The following is a 20,755-nucleotide window of genomic DNA, read 5'->3' as shown; positions in this document are numbered from 1 at the left end:
TGCAGCAAGAAATCTTACAGACTCAAATTATCTGTATGTGCAAAAGACAGTGGTATAGCAAAACTCATTCTTAAGTCTTAGTTGTAGGATTCTGGAATTTGTTTAAGGTTTGGGGCAAGCTCCATTACACCCCCCCCCCAGGCATATTTAGACTTGAAAGCTACCAACCTCGGTAAACCTTTGCCAAGTTCCTGTTTCTTCTTGGTTACCTGCTGGATTACTTGATCCCAGTTTACATTTCTCCGGGAAGCACTAAGAATCTGCCTGAGGGTGGGTTTAAGCCCCGACTCTTTCTCGGTCTCACTTCTCCGATGACCGCTAACATTCCGAATCCGACGTGCACTATTGAGATTAGGCTCTGGAAGATGTGTCCCAGCTTTGCTCTTCAGACTAATATGCCGTGTCAGGTCTCTTTGCAGAGAGGCAGGGAGGCCAAGTTTGCTTAAATCAGGAAGGAGGCCTAACGATTGGCCTCCTCCCTTCTGCAGCTCCTGATCTGAAGGATTTTCAAAACCTTCCATTTCAAAGTGATCACGTGACTTCACAAGCTCTTCATCACCTTCTCCTTCCTGGGCAGTTTTCAAATCCACATGCAAGTGGTCCTGACTGCTTGATGGAGATGTGGATTCCATCTGAAACGCAGAATCTTTTTGATCAGCAGAAACAATAGCTGAAACAGCAGGTTTTTCATCATCTTCCCCTTCGGATATAGCAGGCTTACTTTCTGGAGCATCACAGGGTAAACAAGAACCAACAGAAGAACTCAACTTTTCAACTTTTGCTTCAGATTTTTCACTCCCTGTTAGTTCATCATCACTCACATCCTCTAATGAATCTAGTCGGAACTTGCTCTTCGGAGAGACTTTCCCAGCTTCTTCCATATTCTGATCACTTGTATCCTTGCAAGAGTCTAAATGAGGATTTTGCAAGGAGTGGCTGGATTGAAGGTCTTCATTCTTCGGTTGTGTTTCACCTAGGTTATTAACAGGTTCTCCAAGATTGCCGCCAAGTACATCTCCGCTGCCTTGTAAGTTATCTGCACATGTGCTGGGCAGCTTCGATGCGTAAGAGGGAAAACTCTTCGTTTCCAAGTTGAGCGCATTCAAATGATTCTGTTGTTCATCACTAGTTGAGGATAACAGAAGTTTGACATTTTTTAAGAGAATCTGCGTGTCCTGCTTCGGGGAAGAAGGCTTCATGTCTGTGATATTCAGGAGAGGGGATTTCAGCGATGGCATCCTATTCCTCCTGCCATCATCTTTGTCAGGCTTTTCACCACTACAACAGTCTGTCATTACCTTGCAAGAATCAAGGTAATCTAGGGTCACGTTAGTATGGGAAGGTACTTCCTTTTTTTTAAGTTTTGGGAGGCCTGCATTGGATTCACAAGTTTTTACTTTCATTGATGAATCAGTAAGAGGCAAAAATACAGAGTCTGCTTTCTCTGGAGTTTTAGAAACATTATCTTCAGACCGTGACTGCTGCTCAGCAGCTTTCTGGGATGGGTAGGGAGTCCAGCGATACATTTTATCTCTAGAAGGACTGCCACTTTTTCCACTGGTTCTTGAAGTTTTGTTTTCTGGTTGCTTGGTAGTACCAAAATCCAGTGCCCCTTCAGAAGGAAGTTTATCACTAGTAAAATCAAGCGACTCACGCCTACTATTCCGATCTCTGTATGGCACAATATCCATGGTGTCCTTCTCCTGCCACTGCCACGTATATCTTTCCTTATTATAATTAATTGAGTCTAATGAATATGCATCTCCTGAGCTTCCAAAATTCCAGCTATTTGCACCGTGAGGACCAGATTTCCAGTTTCCTCCATAACTCTTAGAATTCCAGCTAGAAAAATTACCTGTTCCTTCCGAGTGCCAGTTAGGATTTCTCCCTCTAGCACTGTGATGCCAATTTGATGTTCCTCCTCCTCGCCCACTTGGATGCCAAACATTTCCAGAATTCCCATAGTTATGCCGATTTGAAGAGTTTCCTGAAACATTTTGGTGCCATCCAGAGCGTCCCCTTGGGCCACCTGGATGTCTGTTTATATTAGGGTTCCTCAAAGAGTGTGAAAATTTGCCTTGTCTAGGACTGATATAATCATCTTTTTCCCATTTCCAGTCCCTCTGTGATGGATTATGATGATGCCATGATGACTGATCATAAGCTTCTCTTTCTTTGTAAGCAGCTCTCTCTTCTCGCCTTCTCTGTGATCTTCTATCATCACATTCTAATTCTTGGTTTGCACAGCATGGTTCAGCTTGCCTGCAAAACAATTTAGAGAAACTTGAATTTTTCACTCTATTCCCTTGAAATCCAACAGTACACAAGCTCAATTCATTTTATCTGCACCGAGAAGAAAACGTTTTATATGAAAATAAAAAGAAACAACTTATTTAGCTGTTCTGTTCCTTAGACTTCCGTAGTGTTTGACCTTCAAGGCTAGCGTTGCACTTTTACTTAAATCTGATATTCCAAAACTGCTCTTACAAAGACAATTGACTTGAAGCAGAGACAGTTCAACAGAGTAATTCTTAAATATTTCTATTAACTTTCTACTTACTAATTATTGGACTAATAAAATACAAGCAAAAAGTAAATTTTCTGTTGCGCAACCTTTTTGTGATTTGAGTAGATTTTACAAAATAGAGGAAACATTAAGCCGGACAAGATTACTTTTTCTGAAGACTGTTCTGCTTATGGTAGATTGCATTACTAGAGCGAACTGATACAAAATAGAAGGAAATTTAGGCTGCAAAGAGCAGTTATTCTAGCTACTGGAGAAAACAATAATATCATATCTCAGTTTAGAAAGCTCAAATTAAAACATACATGTAAAACACTAACAGAAGTTGTGCCTCAGATACAAAAATATTTTGTCTTGTTTTGACCAATGGACACAAACAGTCCACAGTATGCAACGACTAGTCTGCAAGAGCCTCCCAGAACCTCTATGCATTGCCCTTTGGATAATGCTTGCACTTGGCAGCATGGCATGAACACATAGTAAATCTATCACGTGTACATTTAAAGATAAATGCTACCTTAATGCCAACAGCTATTCCCAGGGTCAGTAGTTAAAACGCTCTAAGTATTTATCCTACCAAAAGAGAAGTTTTCTTTCTCTCTCTCTCCCTCTTTTTTTTTTTTTTTTTTTTAACTGATCATAGAACTGCTTCTTTCTGACCTTTCAGGAATATGTGCTCTAGGTCCCTGGGCGAGAAAGACAGAAAACTCTTTCACTCCTTCTGCTCATAAAACAAATGACTTCAAGGTAAACTGAAAATTTGTACTGCATCACCCTTCATAGTGCAAGTTTCCAGCACATTCCAGTTGTGCTAAAAGACGTGCAAATAATTACTGCCTAAGGGGAGATGGGTATCACCCTATTATCAGGCTACTGCATAAGATAAAGGGAGCTCTAAGAAAAGAAGTCAAAGGAATGGCGTAAGTGACACCATTAGTTCTAAGGACCGACTCAGCTAGCTTATGATCTAATGGAAACAAGTCTGCTGTATTAGTAACCTATTTTTTTTCCAAAGCTGCATCCAGAGATAGATTTTGCAAGTTATCTCAGAATACCAGTATTACTGATAGCATTATGCCTTTACTGAAGAGAAGCAATAAAAGTGACATTGTTACTACCTACATTGACCAATATCAAAATATACCATGCAAGTACAGGGACATGGTAGTATGACAGAATAGCTTCAAAACCAAAATGCACAAATTGCTGTTTGAGACACTAACTGGAATTTCTAGCCACAGGAAGCAAGAGCCAAAAATCAAAACTCATACACCCATTCAATACCATTGTTATGCCATAATTCTGTTTAAATAATATAGTCCCAATCAGAATATAACATTAACAATACTCACATGTGGCATCACATGCAAAATAAAAGGCTATACTTGTTACTCTCTGCAGCACTGTATTTCACAGTGAGTCACTAGTTACAGTTAGCTAATGGCAAGCAATAGGAAACAAGTAAGAAAATTCATTCAAGGACAGATTATAGGATTTAACCATGATATTAAAAGAACACACCAATTCATTTTAAAGATCATAAATCAGAGCTTTATAACATAAAAGTGTATTCCACAATGATGTCTAACCAGATTCACACAGCAAAAAACACTCCTCCCACTGCTGTCACATGTATTAAACACTTCAGTTAAAAAAAACAGTATAAAATATGAAAATAAAAATATTAGAGCTCTTGATTCCATGTTAGGGACTTTGAAATCAAGATGTACCTGTTTTTTTTTTTTTTTGTTGTTGTTTTGTTTTTTTTTGTTTTTTTTTATCTATAATGGAAACTAGTTGACTTCACTTCTGTACATATAGTAGAACAACAGAATAAAAACATTTAGCAGAATCAAATGCTGAAATTACAACTTCCACATAGTTCTTGGATTGTTCTCATGATAAATCCTGTGACTGCATGCAGTTCACATTTCAAAAGCACCTAAGCCTTAGCACCAACTGTGTTAAAAGCAATTCTATGACGCTACATCTAAGAGGAGAAAGGAAAACTCACCGGTTCCGTTCCTTCCTTTGCTTGATTAGTTGAATGAGTTCTTTGTCAAGGTATTCTTCTTCTGCCTCTTCTTTCTCTTCCCCTTCTCTATCATGGGCATCAACATTGTCTTTGTGCAGCTGGCTGGAGATGTGCTTGGCATATGCTGACAAGCCCACCAGTGTCACCCTGCACACCCGGCACTCATGGTTGCTGTCCCTAGGAAAAGAGGCAGAGGGTGGACTGTCAATTCTGCCAACAGGCATGGCAGATAACCCCGGTCTTGCTTTGTTTCCTCTGAAGGCACCTGTCTCTTTAGCCAATAGCTTATGTACAAGGCACCTAAGTTTTGCTCAGCATATTTGAGTTACTTCAATTTTCTGGCTTTTTCTTTCAGGTCTACTTTTCTGATGGTCAGTTTTTAAAGATTTTTTTCCAACAATCAAGAGGTAAAACACTTGGTAATAAAGCTGTATAAACTGGGATGAGAAATTCTTCTTGAATTGTTGTACTCAAAATCTTTTCAGAGGAAACATAGTGAGCGAGGAGGCAGAGTGGAAGGCTTACAGAGCCAGCAAGAGCTGCTCTGAAGCCTATCCACGGTGCCAGCTGCACTGAGGAAGCCTCGTGACAGCTTCTACATTTAATCATTGCCTCAAGCCTTGCCCCAGTGAAATTTAGAAAGGGAGGAGGCAGTGCGTGGATACAGCCAATCCTGATACAGCATAACCTAAACCGGGACAGCTGAGACTGCTGCCTGGAATTCAAAGACTCCACAGCACAGCAAGTGATGGGAGGGTGTCTTCAGTTCACTGTACTTTATTTGGTTCAAATGTACACGAGGTCTGCTTTCTACTTTAGAAAACTTATCTTAAAAAAATACAAAAATGATTTCAGATGGAAGAAGTTGACAGCTGTGACAGACAAATGGTTTTACTCATGTTTCAGTGAATACTGAGCTAAAGTTATTACTTTTTTTAAGGAAACCTAAAAATATCTCATTTGTTCTCCTGACAAATCCTTCAGATACTCCAATGTTAAGGAAATGATTTGTTAATAATAAACCTAAATAAGGAAAATATGTTAACTGGTTAAAAAAAAAAAAAAAGCCAGAAAAAAAGAGAATGAGAGTATAGCCTACTGCAAATAAATCACTAGGACCAACTTAGGACTCACTGCCTGCCTTCACAATGCTTTCTTCAGCTCTGCCATTTAATTCTTAAAAGCAGCACTGCATATCCCCGTGAGATACATGAACTGGTAGTGTTACAAAAGTAGTGCTACAATAGCAACACACAACTCAAGCCTGGGGCCAAGAAACTGGGAACCATAAAGGAAAAAAAAAAAGCAAGCATGAGTCTCCATTAAAAAAGCTATAAAATAACATGTGAAGGAAAAAGAAAGATGCACCTTCACTCAAGATACTAAATCAGCATGCTTACTGGAATGCTTAATAGTTAGCAACTAGCTACAAACAAGATTTATTTTTCCTAGAAATCACTGTTTTTCACACTAACATAGTTCAGATATTTAACTAATGATGTCATTCAAGTACAGCCAGAAGAGGTTTTCTTTTAAATTGGCTAATTCATAGATATTATGTTATTTACATTTATTTTTTTTCTATATGGCAGTCTAATTCCAGATCAAATAATTGGACAAATTCTACTTGCTAAGTGAGTAGTTTGCAAATAGCTTGTGTTTCCTGGAGAGGGGTTTCTTTCATTTTGCACACTTTGTACTCACTAATAATTATTTGAAATCCACATATTATGTACTGTATTTTGGGCTAACTCATTAGCCCAAAGATAATCAACTCAGTAAATTTTATTAATGCATCAGAAAGAACAGAATCCTCTCTGCACTCATTAAATGGCACAGTTATACACTACCAATAAGATTTATTTTTAACTCAGGTTAGCACACTAGGCAAAGTGTAAATAGAAAGCTAGTTTCTTGCCTGAAAAAGGTGCTCTTTTTAAATAATGTTTCACTTACGACTTAAGGACAGTTCAACTCAAAACATACTTCAGTGGTACCAGTAAGTCTTAGAGAAACCTCCAAATCCTTTGCGAGAACCATGTCTCAATTCTTTAATAAAATGTCCATCATCTTTGTTTATAAACTGACTACAGAGTTCTTACTTTGGACAAAGCCAGTGACTTAGTAGCTGCCCTAAAGACAAAGAACTTATTTCTACTCGGTTCTAACTTGCAAGTTACTAGTTCTTAAGCTGTGGGTCTTGGACCACTCAATAGTCTGGAAAAGACTCAAGAGGGTAATGATTATAACTCTGTCCTTCAGTTAAACTACAAGAACCTGCAGAACAAATAATATTAGTTTTGTCATGTGAACAATTATAAAGATCAATTTGCTGGGAGTTTGGATGGTTACACTTAAGGGAATTTTGATTTCCTTCACCTCTTTCCTTTCCTCTGCCCTGTAAGTATCAGCCAGAATCGAGTACCCTCCCACAGCACATACTGATCATGTCTTTGCATTCCCCCGTCATACAGACCAGAGTTTTGTCCCTTTGAAACACCACTCAGTCTTATCTGTGCAAGAAGGCCAAAAGCAGTTTGAGACACACAGGACAAAAGTAGTCTCAATATGAAAACTGTTAGATAACAGCATTATTTTCTGGATGTGTACTTGAGATTGCAAATTCAATAACACCCTCTGTACAAGAGCATTATTTCATTTTCAGTTTTAATTAAGAACAAACAAAATAAAACTAGACCCTCTAAAGCCTTATACCTGACATCTAATTGCCATATTGTCCAACTGACATACTTCGTATTGAATAAGATTTCAAGAGTATGAAAGCAACCACAAAAAGTTTCAGTAACATTCTTCTAGCCCTTGAGACTGCTAAATTAAAAGGAGAAAAGCGTAAGCCAATATGTATGTGTCTCCTTCACCTCTTCCCTAAAGGAAGTCTAAGAAACTTCCAGTTGGATGTCAAATCTGCAGGTGGGAAATGCTGGCCTAATACACTTCAGTGGCGTTCTCTGTTACATAGTTTAACCATGCTCATGAGGCTGTTTGTGCTTCACATTTTCTACCTGGAGCATGTCTCCTCTCATCCTCCTCAATAAAAAATAAAATAATAATAATAATAAAAGCTCCTAAAATACATCCATTAAACGGAAATTAGAGGAAGGAAGAGACAGGGGAAGACCACAAGGCTGTTACTGTGTGGTAAGAAGTGAAGTGTCTTTTATTCATTTTCATTTTGAGAACTAGGATGGTAACAATACAGACACCTTTCAAGGACAAAGAATTTGCAAGAAGTAATGAAAACAGTTATCTTAACAACAGACTATGAAATACTGATGAAACTTTAATTTCATTTAATTTGAAATAAGGAAACGGCGTCAGACCATCTGCAAACCACTGGGGACACAATACATAACTTTTAAAGTTACTTTTACCTGGATGAAAGTCATGAATTAGAATTAGATTGACTTAGCCAAAAATAAAATGTCAAAATACGTGAAAGTTTAAGCTGTGATCTTCACCACTTTCAGTCCCTGTATCCACCCTATTATCAGAATTACTGTCAGAAGAAAGTCCAGAATAGAAATGCTCTACAAGTTAGTTGACCAGCAGCCCTACGTAAACTTCTAGGGCTGCAGATATTTGGTTTCTGAGCAACCACTTCCCAGCTGTTCGGTAATAGAACAAATGTTTTTTCACTCTCAATAGTGCAGCGGATTACATATTTCATGTAGTACAATGCATTTAACCCAAGGCATATTTTCAGAATCTTCCTAACTCCCAAGACCAATTATGTGGGGCATGTCACGGAAGAAAGTAAGATGATTACTTTTTTTTTTTTTTTTTTTTTTTTTTTAAGTCAGTAGCTGAATTCAGAAAAAATAAGAAACATAAGGCTGAACAAAGGATGGTAACAGAAGAAGAGGGGAAATGAGGAAAAGAAATACTAATTTTCTTATGCACTTCATCTTTACTGTGAAGCAACTTTTATTTGAAAATGAAACAGCTGCCAAGAAACTACATTTTCTCAATGTGACACAACAATGACCTTGTAAACTGGAAATCTGAACAAACTGAACATTTTTTGAGTCTCACTGTAACAATAAATTTAGGTTCAGGCGGGAAAAATTCTTTAATTTTCCTTTCAATATATATTTTTAATATTTTGATGGATCACAGCCTTTGCCTAACAACAAACTGATCAATAGATATTCTGGATACAAATGTTCTTTCACCAGTTTACTAACCTGCTGTGAAGTCTTGGAAAAATTAATCAAATAGTAGATGGAAGTAGAAATTGGGTAACAGAGGTGCATTACTATTAGTCAGCATGCACTTTAAGGTAAACAGTCTCTTTATTACTTATATAGCATAAAACTTATATAGCACTAGGCACTGCAGAGCCGAAGTCCTAGCTGTAGTCTTTGTGTATCAGAGATGGCAGAAACTCATTTTAGACCAAAACACAGGTTGCAAATGGGGTGCCTTGCAATGCCATAACTGTGCTTCAATAAGGGTTATTTTTTATTTTAATGAGAAATTTTGAAATGTTTGCAGATATAAGCTGGCATACTCATAAGCTACACATTTTCTGAAAGACTTAACCTAGAAACATACTAGTTAGCTGATTTAGACAAACTACAGCAATACTTAGCAATTATACTCAACAGTAGCATAAAACACTAAACAGCTGGCTTAAGCAACTATATTCAACCGTAGCAGCTATGTAGTGCAATCTCATTCTCCAAACACACTTTTTTTTTTTTTTGCAGCTATACATACACTTTGCATGTAAAATGTTACTTAAGAGAAATAAATTTCTAATTTTATCTAGTTTTGTAACATTATAAAATAAAACAATTCAAGAGTTTCACTAGAATTCACACTGGTACACCTTAACTGTGATGGCGTTAGTGTCCATCAGTGTCTTAGATTCACTCTGCTTTTATAGAATAGGCTCTAGAGCCATTCCAGTAGCTCTCATTTTGCACAAAACAATGAAAGCTACGTAAGCTAACAATTAACCTGAAAACAAAAGTAATCAGTAACTTTTCTTCAATGGATTCAAAATATATGAACCAACAGAAAAGATTTCCTCTCTCATATCTCTAGGAGTTGAAAGATGATCAATACTTACTCCACTAAAAGCTGTTTAAAATAAATTTGCTGTTTTCAAATAAAGTTTGTGGTGCAAGATGATTAAAAAGTAATCTTTATATCAAATATTTAAGTGCAGGCTGTCTGATTTCTCTGGCTACCTCAAAAGCCACACACATTAATGGACTTTTAAGTGCACTCCTCTTATATCCTGGTCCATAATACGAGGATGATATTTGAATACCCCTTAAGTCCCTCCCTCTAGTTTCCAAAGTATATAAATAAAGGCATGGAAACCATGCATCCTGGTTAGGTCTCCCGCTTAACCAAACAATTGTACCAGTGTTGCAGAAGACAAGCCCTTCACACAAATACACATGCAGCCTTTATGAAAAGACTAGCATCTTGGACGTAAAGTTTCAAAAGATCAATAATTGCCTTTACATTCCTTTTAAAAAGTTTTCAGTGATGTAAAAGCAATCTCTATTGCTGTTCACAGTTATTATTGCAAAGTCAGAATTCTTGTGCTCCCAAAAAATTAAGTATGAAAATGCCTAGACACAAATGATTTATTTTAAAAATCTTGCAAGAGCCTAAGAAATACAAGAGCGCTACTTCTCCCCACATCATTTGCTTCAGTTAGCAAGTCTCCCGAGACTTATACATTCAGAGAATGTGGGCTATTGCCAGCTTTATCATAAGGCATGCAAATAAGTTTGCAGTATAAAACTAATTATGTGGAATTCAGCTGTTATAGGAAATAATACATGAGTTGCCTCAGAGAGTAACAAAAGAGAGTGATAAAAGCTGCACAGAGAGGAAGATGCAAGACTGTTCTCATACCTTCCCTTCAGGTTTTCAAGTTCTCTGTGGTGAAGCATGCTTCTCATGTGTTCTTCCATCTCCTTCAAGAACAGGGGAAAAAAAGTAGAACTGGTCATAACAAAAAATGGTGTATTGTTTCTGAAAAGCTCAGTGTTGAAAACTATACTGTGCTGCAGGAAAGTGTAATTTGCTCCATTAGAGCTGTAGCAGTCTTTTTTCTGTTTCTTTGAACGTGGAAGCACAAGCGGTTATCCTGTCAAAAAGTTGTATAATGGTACCTTTCCTGAGCAAGGACATTAAGGAGCCATTAGAATTCAAAACAAAGTGAGTGGAATCCCAGGAGAAAGTCAAACAAACATATGCAGCGAAGTTTATTATTCTGTTTTTTGACAAATTACTGTCAATCGCAATTTTTGTTAAAAAGCTGACTGATACTACTCTCAAGCAAGACAATATTTATAACACTGTATTTTCCTGCACAATGTGAGCAGTCTCTCTGGATTTACATTATGACACAGCTGTAATTTCATCATCACATACTATTTTACTTTGATGGATGTATTTTGGAAACTAAGATGTACCTAACATGACAGCTTGTTGAGCCATGAACTACAATGGTAGTATAATTAATTGCGAAAAACCTGCTGGAAGAAAAAGATTACTCATAACTTAGGGATAGAAAACAGTTCAGAAGATTTCACTTTTTCTTTCTGCTTGAGCCAAAGTATTTTGAAGTCTTCAAAGAACAGGTATTAATCACTATCCTCCCCAGTCCCTGAATTTTCATCTGCAAGGGAAAGCAATACCTTCAACCTGCAAGAGTTATGCGAATTAATACACTGGCACTTGCAACATATTCGTGTGCTCATGTACCACGTCACTAAACAATACGTAAAAATTTTATTTAAAAAAAAACATCTGTTTCAGTGCAGGGTTTGAATTACATTCAATAAACAAACAGAAGATATATATAAATAAAAAAATCAAGAAGTTAATGAGCTGCTCGGGATCATTTCACATTCTCCTTCCATAGGAAAACAGACAAAAGTCAAAAAGAAAAAGAAATGATGAGTGTATTACATAGCATTCTTAACACAGCATAATTTACAAATGAATGGATTGAGTGCTTTTCCCTTTATTATCTTTAAACAATATAAAATAAATCCTCAAATCTTCTATTTTTAATATTCACAATCAAGGATACTACACAGCCCTTTTCAAGGAAGGCACTCTAAAGCACATGTAACTATATTATTTGATTTGCAATAGATCTAGAACAAATACATTACTGGTACAGGAATAAAAACTCTTTATTTCCCACATTTTTTCTTTAGATTGAAGTATTTGTCATAAACATTTTATATATAATTACCTATTCATGCGAGGTGTAAAGCAATAATTACTTACCTTTTTTGAGTTGTACCCAATGTGACACAATATGCATTTTCGTTCTCGAACCATGCTTCTTACTCTGGAAAGATCTTATTCCATACCTACAAATAAGAATAATTAAAAAAAAAAATGGGATCTTTCCCATCATTTCTCTATCTTTAGTAAGGAAAGTAAAAATAAGAATTACTATTCATGAATACACCTGTGCTGAATATCTTTAACAGAATACATAGCTCTCTTACATATGGTCAACATTCTTCAAAAGATAACAGTTTTAAATAGTCATCTAAAAAGCTATCAAACATTGTTTCCCTTTATTTTTTTCTTGTCTTCCAAGATATGGTGCTTATTCTACAAAAAACAGACACCTATCACTCTCAATAACTCAATCAGATTAGCAAAAAACTTTTCAGCTAGGATGATCAGCGAGATAAGGAACTGAGGATGTCGAGTGGGAGAAACTACAATATTTTGGTACACAGGGTCGCTTAGGTAGGAAGGGAGACTTAAAGCTCAAAGAAAACAAATATTATTTATGACAGCAAAGAATGACAATATTAAAGGTTCACAAGTTCATTTATTCTCTGTAAAATGAAACCTAAAATCATTTAGGACTTATTATTTTTCTCATTGACCTACATAAGAACTGCATGTATATATACATCAAAACACTTACCTAGGCAGTGTTTTAATGAACATTCTCTAACTTTATCACATGGGTAACTAACATATTTGAATCGTATATATACATACATATGTCGTTCCCAGAGTCCACCCTACAAAGTTAATTTTAATTATTTACCATTAGCCTTCTAGACCTGGAGCATTAAACTCTCAGAATCTAGTACTGTACAGAAGTTTTGAGCAAAGGGTTGAACAGGAACTGGATTTTCACCAAATCCAGATTACACAGAGCTAAAACAGCTCTGACTTTCAGTGGCATTATCCAACTGTAAACAAACAAATGAAAAAAAAGGTCAGCAAAACCCACTCTAATTCAGAAATGAGGTTCTTTGACAAATAACTCCTTCCTCCAGATTTGCATGTCTGCTTACAGTTTATATATATATATACACACACCAACATCAGTTCAGCATAAATGGAAAAAATCTGAGTTGTAACAGCCCTTTAATCTTCGGATAACAGAGGAAGTAGTCTCCTGCCTAACAAGAAATTCTCATCATCATACCGAAACAAACTCATGTGAAGCACAACAGGAGATTCAGTCACCAAAAAGGATTCCTGATGTCACCTAGCCAGCATTCCTTGGGTACGATTCTTGATCTCACTGAAATATTTGAGTTAAACAGTGCTTAATTATGCATTCTCTAGCTTTCATCACATGGGCATTTGATGTACTTGAAGCACAAAGGATACCTATTTATTTTGACAAAGCACCCCCAACAAAGGTACAAGATGATTCAGAACTTGGCATCAGCCTGGGTCACACACCGCTCACATATAAGCTCACATGGTATCAGTGATGTGCATGCAAAAGCATGTGCCTTCATGGGAGGTCAGAACACAGATATAGGAAGTTTTAGAACAAATTATTTTGCAATCGTTTGAAAACATGTATAAAGAGCATGACTTGTTTTTAAACATACTTAAGCTGAGACAACAGCTAAAGATGATTTAGGTTAATTTGGGCTAATAAGGAGATTAAAAAATAAGATGTTTCAACCTCCAGGACCGTTTTCCAGTAAGCTATCAGATATGCGAGAACGGAAACATCTCATCAGCATAATTCTTACACACAGGTGCAGTTACAGCATATCAAAGAATTATTTACGATTATATCTAAGTGACAATGTTTTGAATGCCTGGTCAGTATAGGAAAGCTATTTTAATGGGATTAACATGAGGTTACTCCCTGAAAAGCAAGGGTGCTAAGCCCTGCACCAATTTCAGATAGCTTCCTTAGGCATTAAAGGGTGTTCTAATCCCCTGGTATTCTTCACCAGCACTACTTTGTAGATTAATAGAATAATACCCTACATGTGTTCTGGATCTTGCTTAAAATTACTCAAGTATTTACGGAATTCATCCTACACAAGGGTAAAACATCAATGTGGGACTTAAGTCAGGACAAATAAATCAGTAAGTATGGTGACTTGCTGGCATCAGTTACCGCATAACATTAAAGAGCTTTCTCAACAGAGCTATCACCACACCTGTTTTAGCTAATTAAAACATATAGTAACTATACACTATTACAGGAAGAGTTTAAGGCTAACTGTCCAATCAACTCGGCATTACTTATGACAAAGTACTAAAAATACTAAAGGAATTCAAATGCTATTGGATGTCACTATGAAAAGTGAAACTTCCATCTCCACAGAGAGAAGCCCTTAGAGGCAAATACTCAGATGTAAAGAGATTTAGTAAATGCTACGGGGACCAGGAGAAAACAGACCCATGCTCTATTTCCAGTTAACCTTTTGACTTACTGTCTACATAGAGCAAAATCACTTCCTTTCATGCTTAGCTTTCTCCCAGGTCCTACTATGAAACCTACAGCTTATTTTAGGAAGCACTTTGAAATCACTGAGAAAGTACTTTGTGAAAAGTACTTTGAAAAACACTATAAATACAAAATATTTCTTCATTGACTATGAGACAGTAAAAAGAACTAGACAGTTTGTGAGCCATTTACTCAGCTAAGGCATTTTACCCTGTTGATAAATTGACATTGGTCAGTTTAACCATAAAACTTCTGTACAGAGAAACTTCAAAAGCAGAATTTTCTCTGTATAAAGGCGGGTATATCTGAGTTCTTAAAGAAAAATAATAATCCAACACTTTCAGTACTGAATAACCTCCAATCTTTTAGCAGGTTTAACAGTTTATGCTTTTGAAATCACTAACATGCTATACGGCTTGGGGAATTACCTCTTACAGGCTGTTAAAGGGACCTGGTAAAAACACATAGGCATAATCGAACTTCAAGCAGAGGCAAGTTTTTGCCAAAATGACAGGACCACCATGGAGAAGGGATACATACTTCAACACCAAAATGTAAAGCCTGCAAAATAAATGAAATGTTAAGACAACTTTCCATCTTGACAGAAAGTTACTGATCTATAGGGGATTTTTTGTCTGTTTGTTTTTAAACAGAGTGGATGTATTCTGTAGACATGTGAGGTAAATGCAACTTGCCCACAGCCTGCATCTGCTCAGAGCTTGGAAACACCATACAGACTGAACGGAAAAGTAAGTCTGTTAAAGAGATTTTGGAGAACACTTCCCACAAACAAAAATAGTCTACAAAGAAAATAAGGCATTAGGCTACTTCCTGCTACAACATTCATTTGTCCACAGTTATTCAACCTTACTAGATAACATACATTAAAAACGTGTGTCAAGGCTAAATCTGCTACAGATCAATGGCTGAACACTCTGACTATATAAAGCCACAAGTGTGATGGAGTGGGGCGGACAGCCCAGCATTCCAGCTGCCTGGAAATCCGCAGGAGGCCTCAAAGAGAGCAGCAGTTCTGGTCCGTCTAAAGGCCTGTCTAAAAGCTGCATGACCCTACAGATAGTACCAGATACTGTACACTTGACAAAAGGAGAGCCAAGATGCTCACCAAGGCAGGATGTTCTACAGCAACGCTTTCCTCAGCCTCTCACAGCAATGTCACTCCTTTGGCCTTAGTGACTTCTCTCCTGCAGCACCTGATCACACAAATATTCGAGCCAAGTCACATCCCAAATAGGAGTAATACAGCTGCCACAGAAACAGGAAAAGAGAAGACTGCACAGAGGAAAGAAGCAATTAACCACAATGGCATTCATAAAATTTTTAGTTGGCTTAAGGGAGGATGGAATGTAGACAAATTCACTTTGACCTGAAGAGAAGTATCTTGCTCTGAGGAATTAGGAATGAAAGAGTATTTAGGCTCTGCAAAGCACTCAAACAGTCACTGCTAGGCTAGACCCTATTTAGTCTGATTATCAGCACAAGTCACTTAGCTTATCCACTGAGAAGCCTGGTCTTTTCACAGGAAAATCTAGAGGATAACACACAGACCTTTGAAAGTTATAAATGACCTCCCATTGCACCAAAGAAATGCTACAAAGCAATCCAGGAGCCTGTCTAAATAATGTTTTATTAAAGCTTGGTAAGAGAGGTAGATTTTCTTGTTAGGAAAAAAATTATATGGGTATAAAATCATTTCCATGTATTATATGCTGCTCCAAACATCAAAGCCCTGTACAGTTGTGTGAATGCTGTACAAAAGCAAGTAATTCATCACAAGAATAAAGACGCATACATTCAAATTTCATCACCTTGAGCAGAATATCTAAGGAATGAGGCACCAACATTTAAAAACTACCTTCCTCCCAGATTCTTTGCCTGGCAGGCACTTGAATTCACTATGCATCACCTTGCTAGACTGCAGCTTTTGCTAATTGCCTTGCCTTAACATTACTTCTGGGCACATGTGGGAGGCACTTTACCTACTGAGATGCTGACCTGTGCAACCTAACCTGGTCAACAGCCAAAAACTAGAGGACTTGCTCTAGTTAAGTTACGACTGGCAGCGTTGCTCTGTCTTATCACACTAATGGAGTCATGCACTGCACTAACTGCGTTGTGATCAAACCTTTTTTTGAACATAGCAATAGAGATAACTGTATTACAGCCTTGTAGTTAGAATGTTTGCACAAGGTACAAGACTTCGGGTTTAATTCCTTCCACTCTCCAAGGGCTAATTTTGGCCTCCTAACAGACCGAGGGCCACTGAGGGCAGACGGAGGACACTCTAGACCTCTCCACACTGAAACAGCACCACTATACAGCAAATGTTTTAACAGGGCTGTCAAGTCCTCAACTCTTTTGACATTGAGCCAAGGAAGACAGAAGAGTTATTTCAGCGATCAAAGCTCTTTAAGTTCCTGTTAAAAGTAATAAAGTTCACTCCACTAAATTGCCTAGAAGCCATCTAGCAGGAACTGTTTCCATGTTACCCCATGAGTATTGTTGGCTTTTTAAAATATACAGAGACAGTACACAGGAGATAAGGGATTGTATAGAAATACCTACACAAACACATGAGCGTACGCACAGAAATACCTGACACAGAGTTTTCACTAACATCTACTCTAACTTCAAGTAAACCAGAAGAGTGTATACACCTTAAGTCACAATTGAACTGCATCTTTTTAGGTTCCTTGCATATATGCAATGTTAACTTCATTTTTTCCATTATTATAGATCCTTTTCTCAGTTCTACAAAAGCAACATCAGTAAGTCAGTGTACATGTTCAGCCCATTATCATATTTCAACTAGCAGGAAGATATCATTAAGTTCAAATAAGCATGACCCATGAGAATCAGTATGGCAACTCACACAGAAGCACAGTGAACTACAAATCTCCATAAGATAGTTGAAAACACACACAAAAATCTCTCCCACTTTTAGCCATTCACAATTTAAGATAAGTTTACTTAATATTTCATGAAAATGCTTTCTGATCCATTAACCTAAGGGAATCTCATTACAAATATACAGGATCAGAAAAGACTCAAAAGATTACCTGGGTAGACTACCCAGACACTAAGACAGCATGAAGTATGCTTAAACTACTCCAGGCAGGCATCTACTTGATCAGTTTATAAATGTGTCCAATAAAAGACAGCCCAGTGTCCCTAACAAAACCTCTTTTAGAGCTCACTTATCGTCAGATTTAGAAATAATTTCCTAGTATCCAACCCAAGTTTTCCTAGCGGTAAAGTTAAGTCAAACATTCCTCCACAGTGAAAGCAAAGAATATCTTATGGCTATCTTACCTTCAGCAGCTTTTCAAACACTGAAATATCCAGATTCAGAGATGTAAATTCTCCTAATATGAATGGGAAGTTGTTCATCATCACTGCTGTATTGTGTGATTTAGAAGCACTTATAATTTTATACTACAATGGCTTTTGTTTTCCTATATATCCATAGTTCTTCCCCAGACTTATGCAAACTCAGTTTCCTCAGATGTCTTCTCAAGCATCACGTTTTCTGAACCTATCAAAAATCCTCTTCCTCTTTCCAAGTTGCCTACAACACTCTTCAACGAATTCCCAAAACGGGACAGAGTGAGACCAAGAGATCCTCACAAGAATGACAAAAATACCTGTCACTTATTTCTGCAACAGTTGGTTGTATCTTTCTTTTCTTCCTAGCGTACTTATCCTCGTAAGACCCTTCACAGATATGCACAGTTTGTCTCCTTTACAGATTGCAAGCTAAGAAACAGGGACTTAGAAGTCAAATCAAAACAACCTACTGTATCCACCCAGCCTATCGCAAAACTACAGAAGTAGGTACTTGGCCTTGGCAAGATGATTCAGACTCCAGAAGAAGGGTCTATATAGTCACTAGAGAGCACATAGGAGAGCATTTAGTCAGTCATTAGGCTTACTCTATTTATGCAGTCACTATAGACTAGTAAGAACCACTGAAGAGTGGTCTGAAGTTCTCAAGTCAAAGTAGTCAGGTTACCTGTAAGTATTTGGACCTTTCATGTCAAGTAAAGCCCAGTTAAAGATCCCAAACACTGAGCAGAGAATTATTTGTCAATGAGGCAATGGGAATACAGGGTCCTGACTGAATGCCTACACCTCTGTAATATAGACACTTGGTCCCACGGCTGATTATTGGGGCCTTCATCAACTTGAGATCAAAATGAGAAAGAGCCTAGGAGAACTAGACAAGTCACTTAGAAAAGAAATAAGAAAAACATTTTTATGAAAGAAAGAAGTTATAATGTATAATAGCCTCTTATTTTTCCTATAACCAGCTTGAGTCATGTCATATCTCAAATCTTATGACACCATCTGGTGGTAGAGTTCACAGAAGACAATCACCAGATGTTAAAAAGAATTTTTATCAATTTCAACTTGATTCCAAGTATCTTATGAATTTTGTCTTTACAAGATGAAGTGGAAGTCTAATGGAAAAATGCCTTACTTTTCCTAGATGCTTTCATGAAGTTATCTACAAATTCTAGCATTCTCGTATATAATTTAAATATGTATTAAGATGGTAGTGATTGTTATTATTCTTTGCACTGGATATCAGAACTTTACATACATTAAGATGCATTTTGTTGCCACCTCTTCAAACACGTCATCCCCTCGGAGACACAGGCTGGAAGGTACCTTAACTTTGGTGACAGCGACACAGGTAACAGGCTAACATAGTTTGGTAAAACCAGTGATTTGTTGTGATTTGTTGTGAATTGAAAGTACTAGAATACAGTACCTATTTAACAAACTTTATATATAAAGTCAGCCAGTAGTGGCATGTAAGTGGTGAAGTGAATGCAGTTGCCTCGCACTACCAGTTAAGCTGAAGCCAAGCAAGGACTAAAGAAAATGCAATTGCTTTTAATAGAAAAGATGGTCTATTTTCAAGTCAGGATCAGAGTATATTTTCTAAGTTAAATAAGTTACAAAGTCATATTACAATGACCCTAATGATCTGCAATATTCAGCCCAAATATTGCAATACTACTACATAGATAATTGCAGAGTTCCAAAAAACTATTAAGGGAGTTGTTAGAAGGCTTAAATATTTTTTAGGATAGGATCTAACAGTTCAGCAAAACAGTTACCTCAAAACAGTAATTGAGGTTTGACTTAAAGAAGTAGCAAACAAAGGAAGGAGAGAAACAAGCAGAGGAGGTCTGGGCAAAGTAGCCCCAGGAACTCATGTTGAAAACAAAGTCCACCGCACCTCAGTCCTCTTCTCTCTCTGACCACTCCTTAGAACTCATCTGTTCTACAAACCTCTTGAAAGCTACACATCAGTGGAGGTGGGGAGGGAAGGAGAAAAGGTAAACTTCTTACTTGTAGTAGACAGTTGTTATCAGATCACTAATGATAAAAATAGAAAAATAGAAAAGGAAGCTATATTGTCAAAAAGTAAACCACTCAAAACAAACTGAGCCCCCATAAAGCAATTTCAGAAGTGACATATCAATTTTAAGCATCAATGTCACCTTTGCTCAGTGTTCATAAACTTTTTCCAAGCTGAAACTTATAAACTCTCCTGAACAGTTCTTAACATAGTTTAAGTTTGTATGTGCAATACTCTGCTTGCAATAACAAGCATTTTTTAAATAGTTCATATTTCATTATGCCATGAAGGCTTTTATTATTATTAACTACAAAAGAAGTCGGCTCAGTTTTTTCAGGTCATCAGACATATTTATCGTCACTTTCATACACGCTTTTTCCAGGATAAGACCTTTTGTAGCTTCAGGATGCAAAGAAGGCAGCTAAGCAACTCTGAATCCACAGCCGCGATTCTGCCCTGGGTGGGTGCGAAGATTGCACGATAGCTGCAAGCGCGCAGCGGAGAACGTGCCCGGAAAAAGCCTGCACTGAGCCCGACCACAGGGCTCAGGGAGGCCCGCGGCAGCCCGGGACGGCCGCGCCGCCGAGCGAACCCAGGCCCGGCCCGGCCCGGCCGGCGCCCGCCGCGACCCCGCCGCCAGAGGGGCCCCGCCGCTCCCCTACTCACACATCGCAGCCCTCGCCAGGGCAGCGGCCCGCCAAGCCATCACCTGGCCGGCGCCCCGCAGGCGCCGGCGCCCCGCAGGCCCCGCCGCTGCTGCCGCCGCCCGCCCCGGGGCTGCCGCTGCCGCTGCCGCTCCCGCCGCGCCAGCGCCCGCGCCGCGCCGACCCCGCAGAGACCCGCGGCGCACGGCGGGGCGGGGCGGGGCGGGGCAGCCGCGCGCCCCAGCCAATCCGCCGGCGGGGAGGCCGCCGCTGTGCGTGCCGGGAAGTACGCCTGTCCGGCCGCGCTGCCTGCTGGGAAGCGTAGTTCTGCGGCGCAGGGGTGTGGCGGGAAGGGCCCGCTCGCTTCACTAGGGTAGTAGCGACACACGCTTGTCAGCTTGGGACATTTAATTGCCGATGATAA

General features: G+C 38.4%; 1 protein-coding gene across 1 annotated transcript in view; it reads right to left on the bottom strand.

Moving 5' to 3' along the window:
• The window catches only part of ZNF106 (zinc finger protein 106), a 44,519-nt gene extending 24,092 nt beyond the window's left edge, over positions 1 to 20,427 (bottom strand). Inside the window, exons 1-5 of the mRNA XM_062576323.1 lie at positions 20,354 to 20,427; positions 11,847 to 11,932; positions 10,458 to 10,519; positions 4,539 to 4,736; positions 169 to 2,262 (exon numbers count right to left, since the gene is read on the bottom strand). Of these exons, the coding sequence (XP_062432307.1) occupies positions 169 to 2,262; positions 4,539 to 4,736; positions 10,458 to 10,519; positions 11,847 to 11,900 (2,408 nt within the window). The 5' untranslated portion in view covers positions 11,901 to 11,932; positions 20,354 to 20,427. The remainder of the gene's footprint in view (positions 1 to 168; positions 2,263 to 4,538; positions 4,737 to 10,457; positions 10,520 to 11,846; positions 11,933 to 20,353) is intronic.
• Positions 20,428 to 20,755: the final 328 nt, after the last annotated feature.

Source organism: Rhea pennata, chromosome 5, assembly GCF_028389875.1.
Source record: "Rhea pennata isolate bPtePen1 chromosome 5, bPtePen1.pri, whole genome shotgun sequence".
NCBI lineage: Eukaryota > Metazoa > Chordata > Aves > Rheiformes > Rheidae > Rhea > Rhea pennata.
The sequence above is the reverse complement of the archived record's forward strand: the minus strand, read 5'-3'. Positions and strand labels throughout refer to the sequence as shown.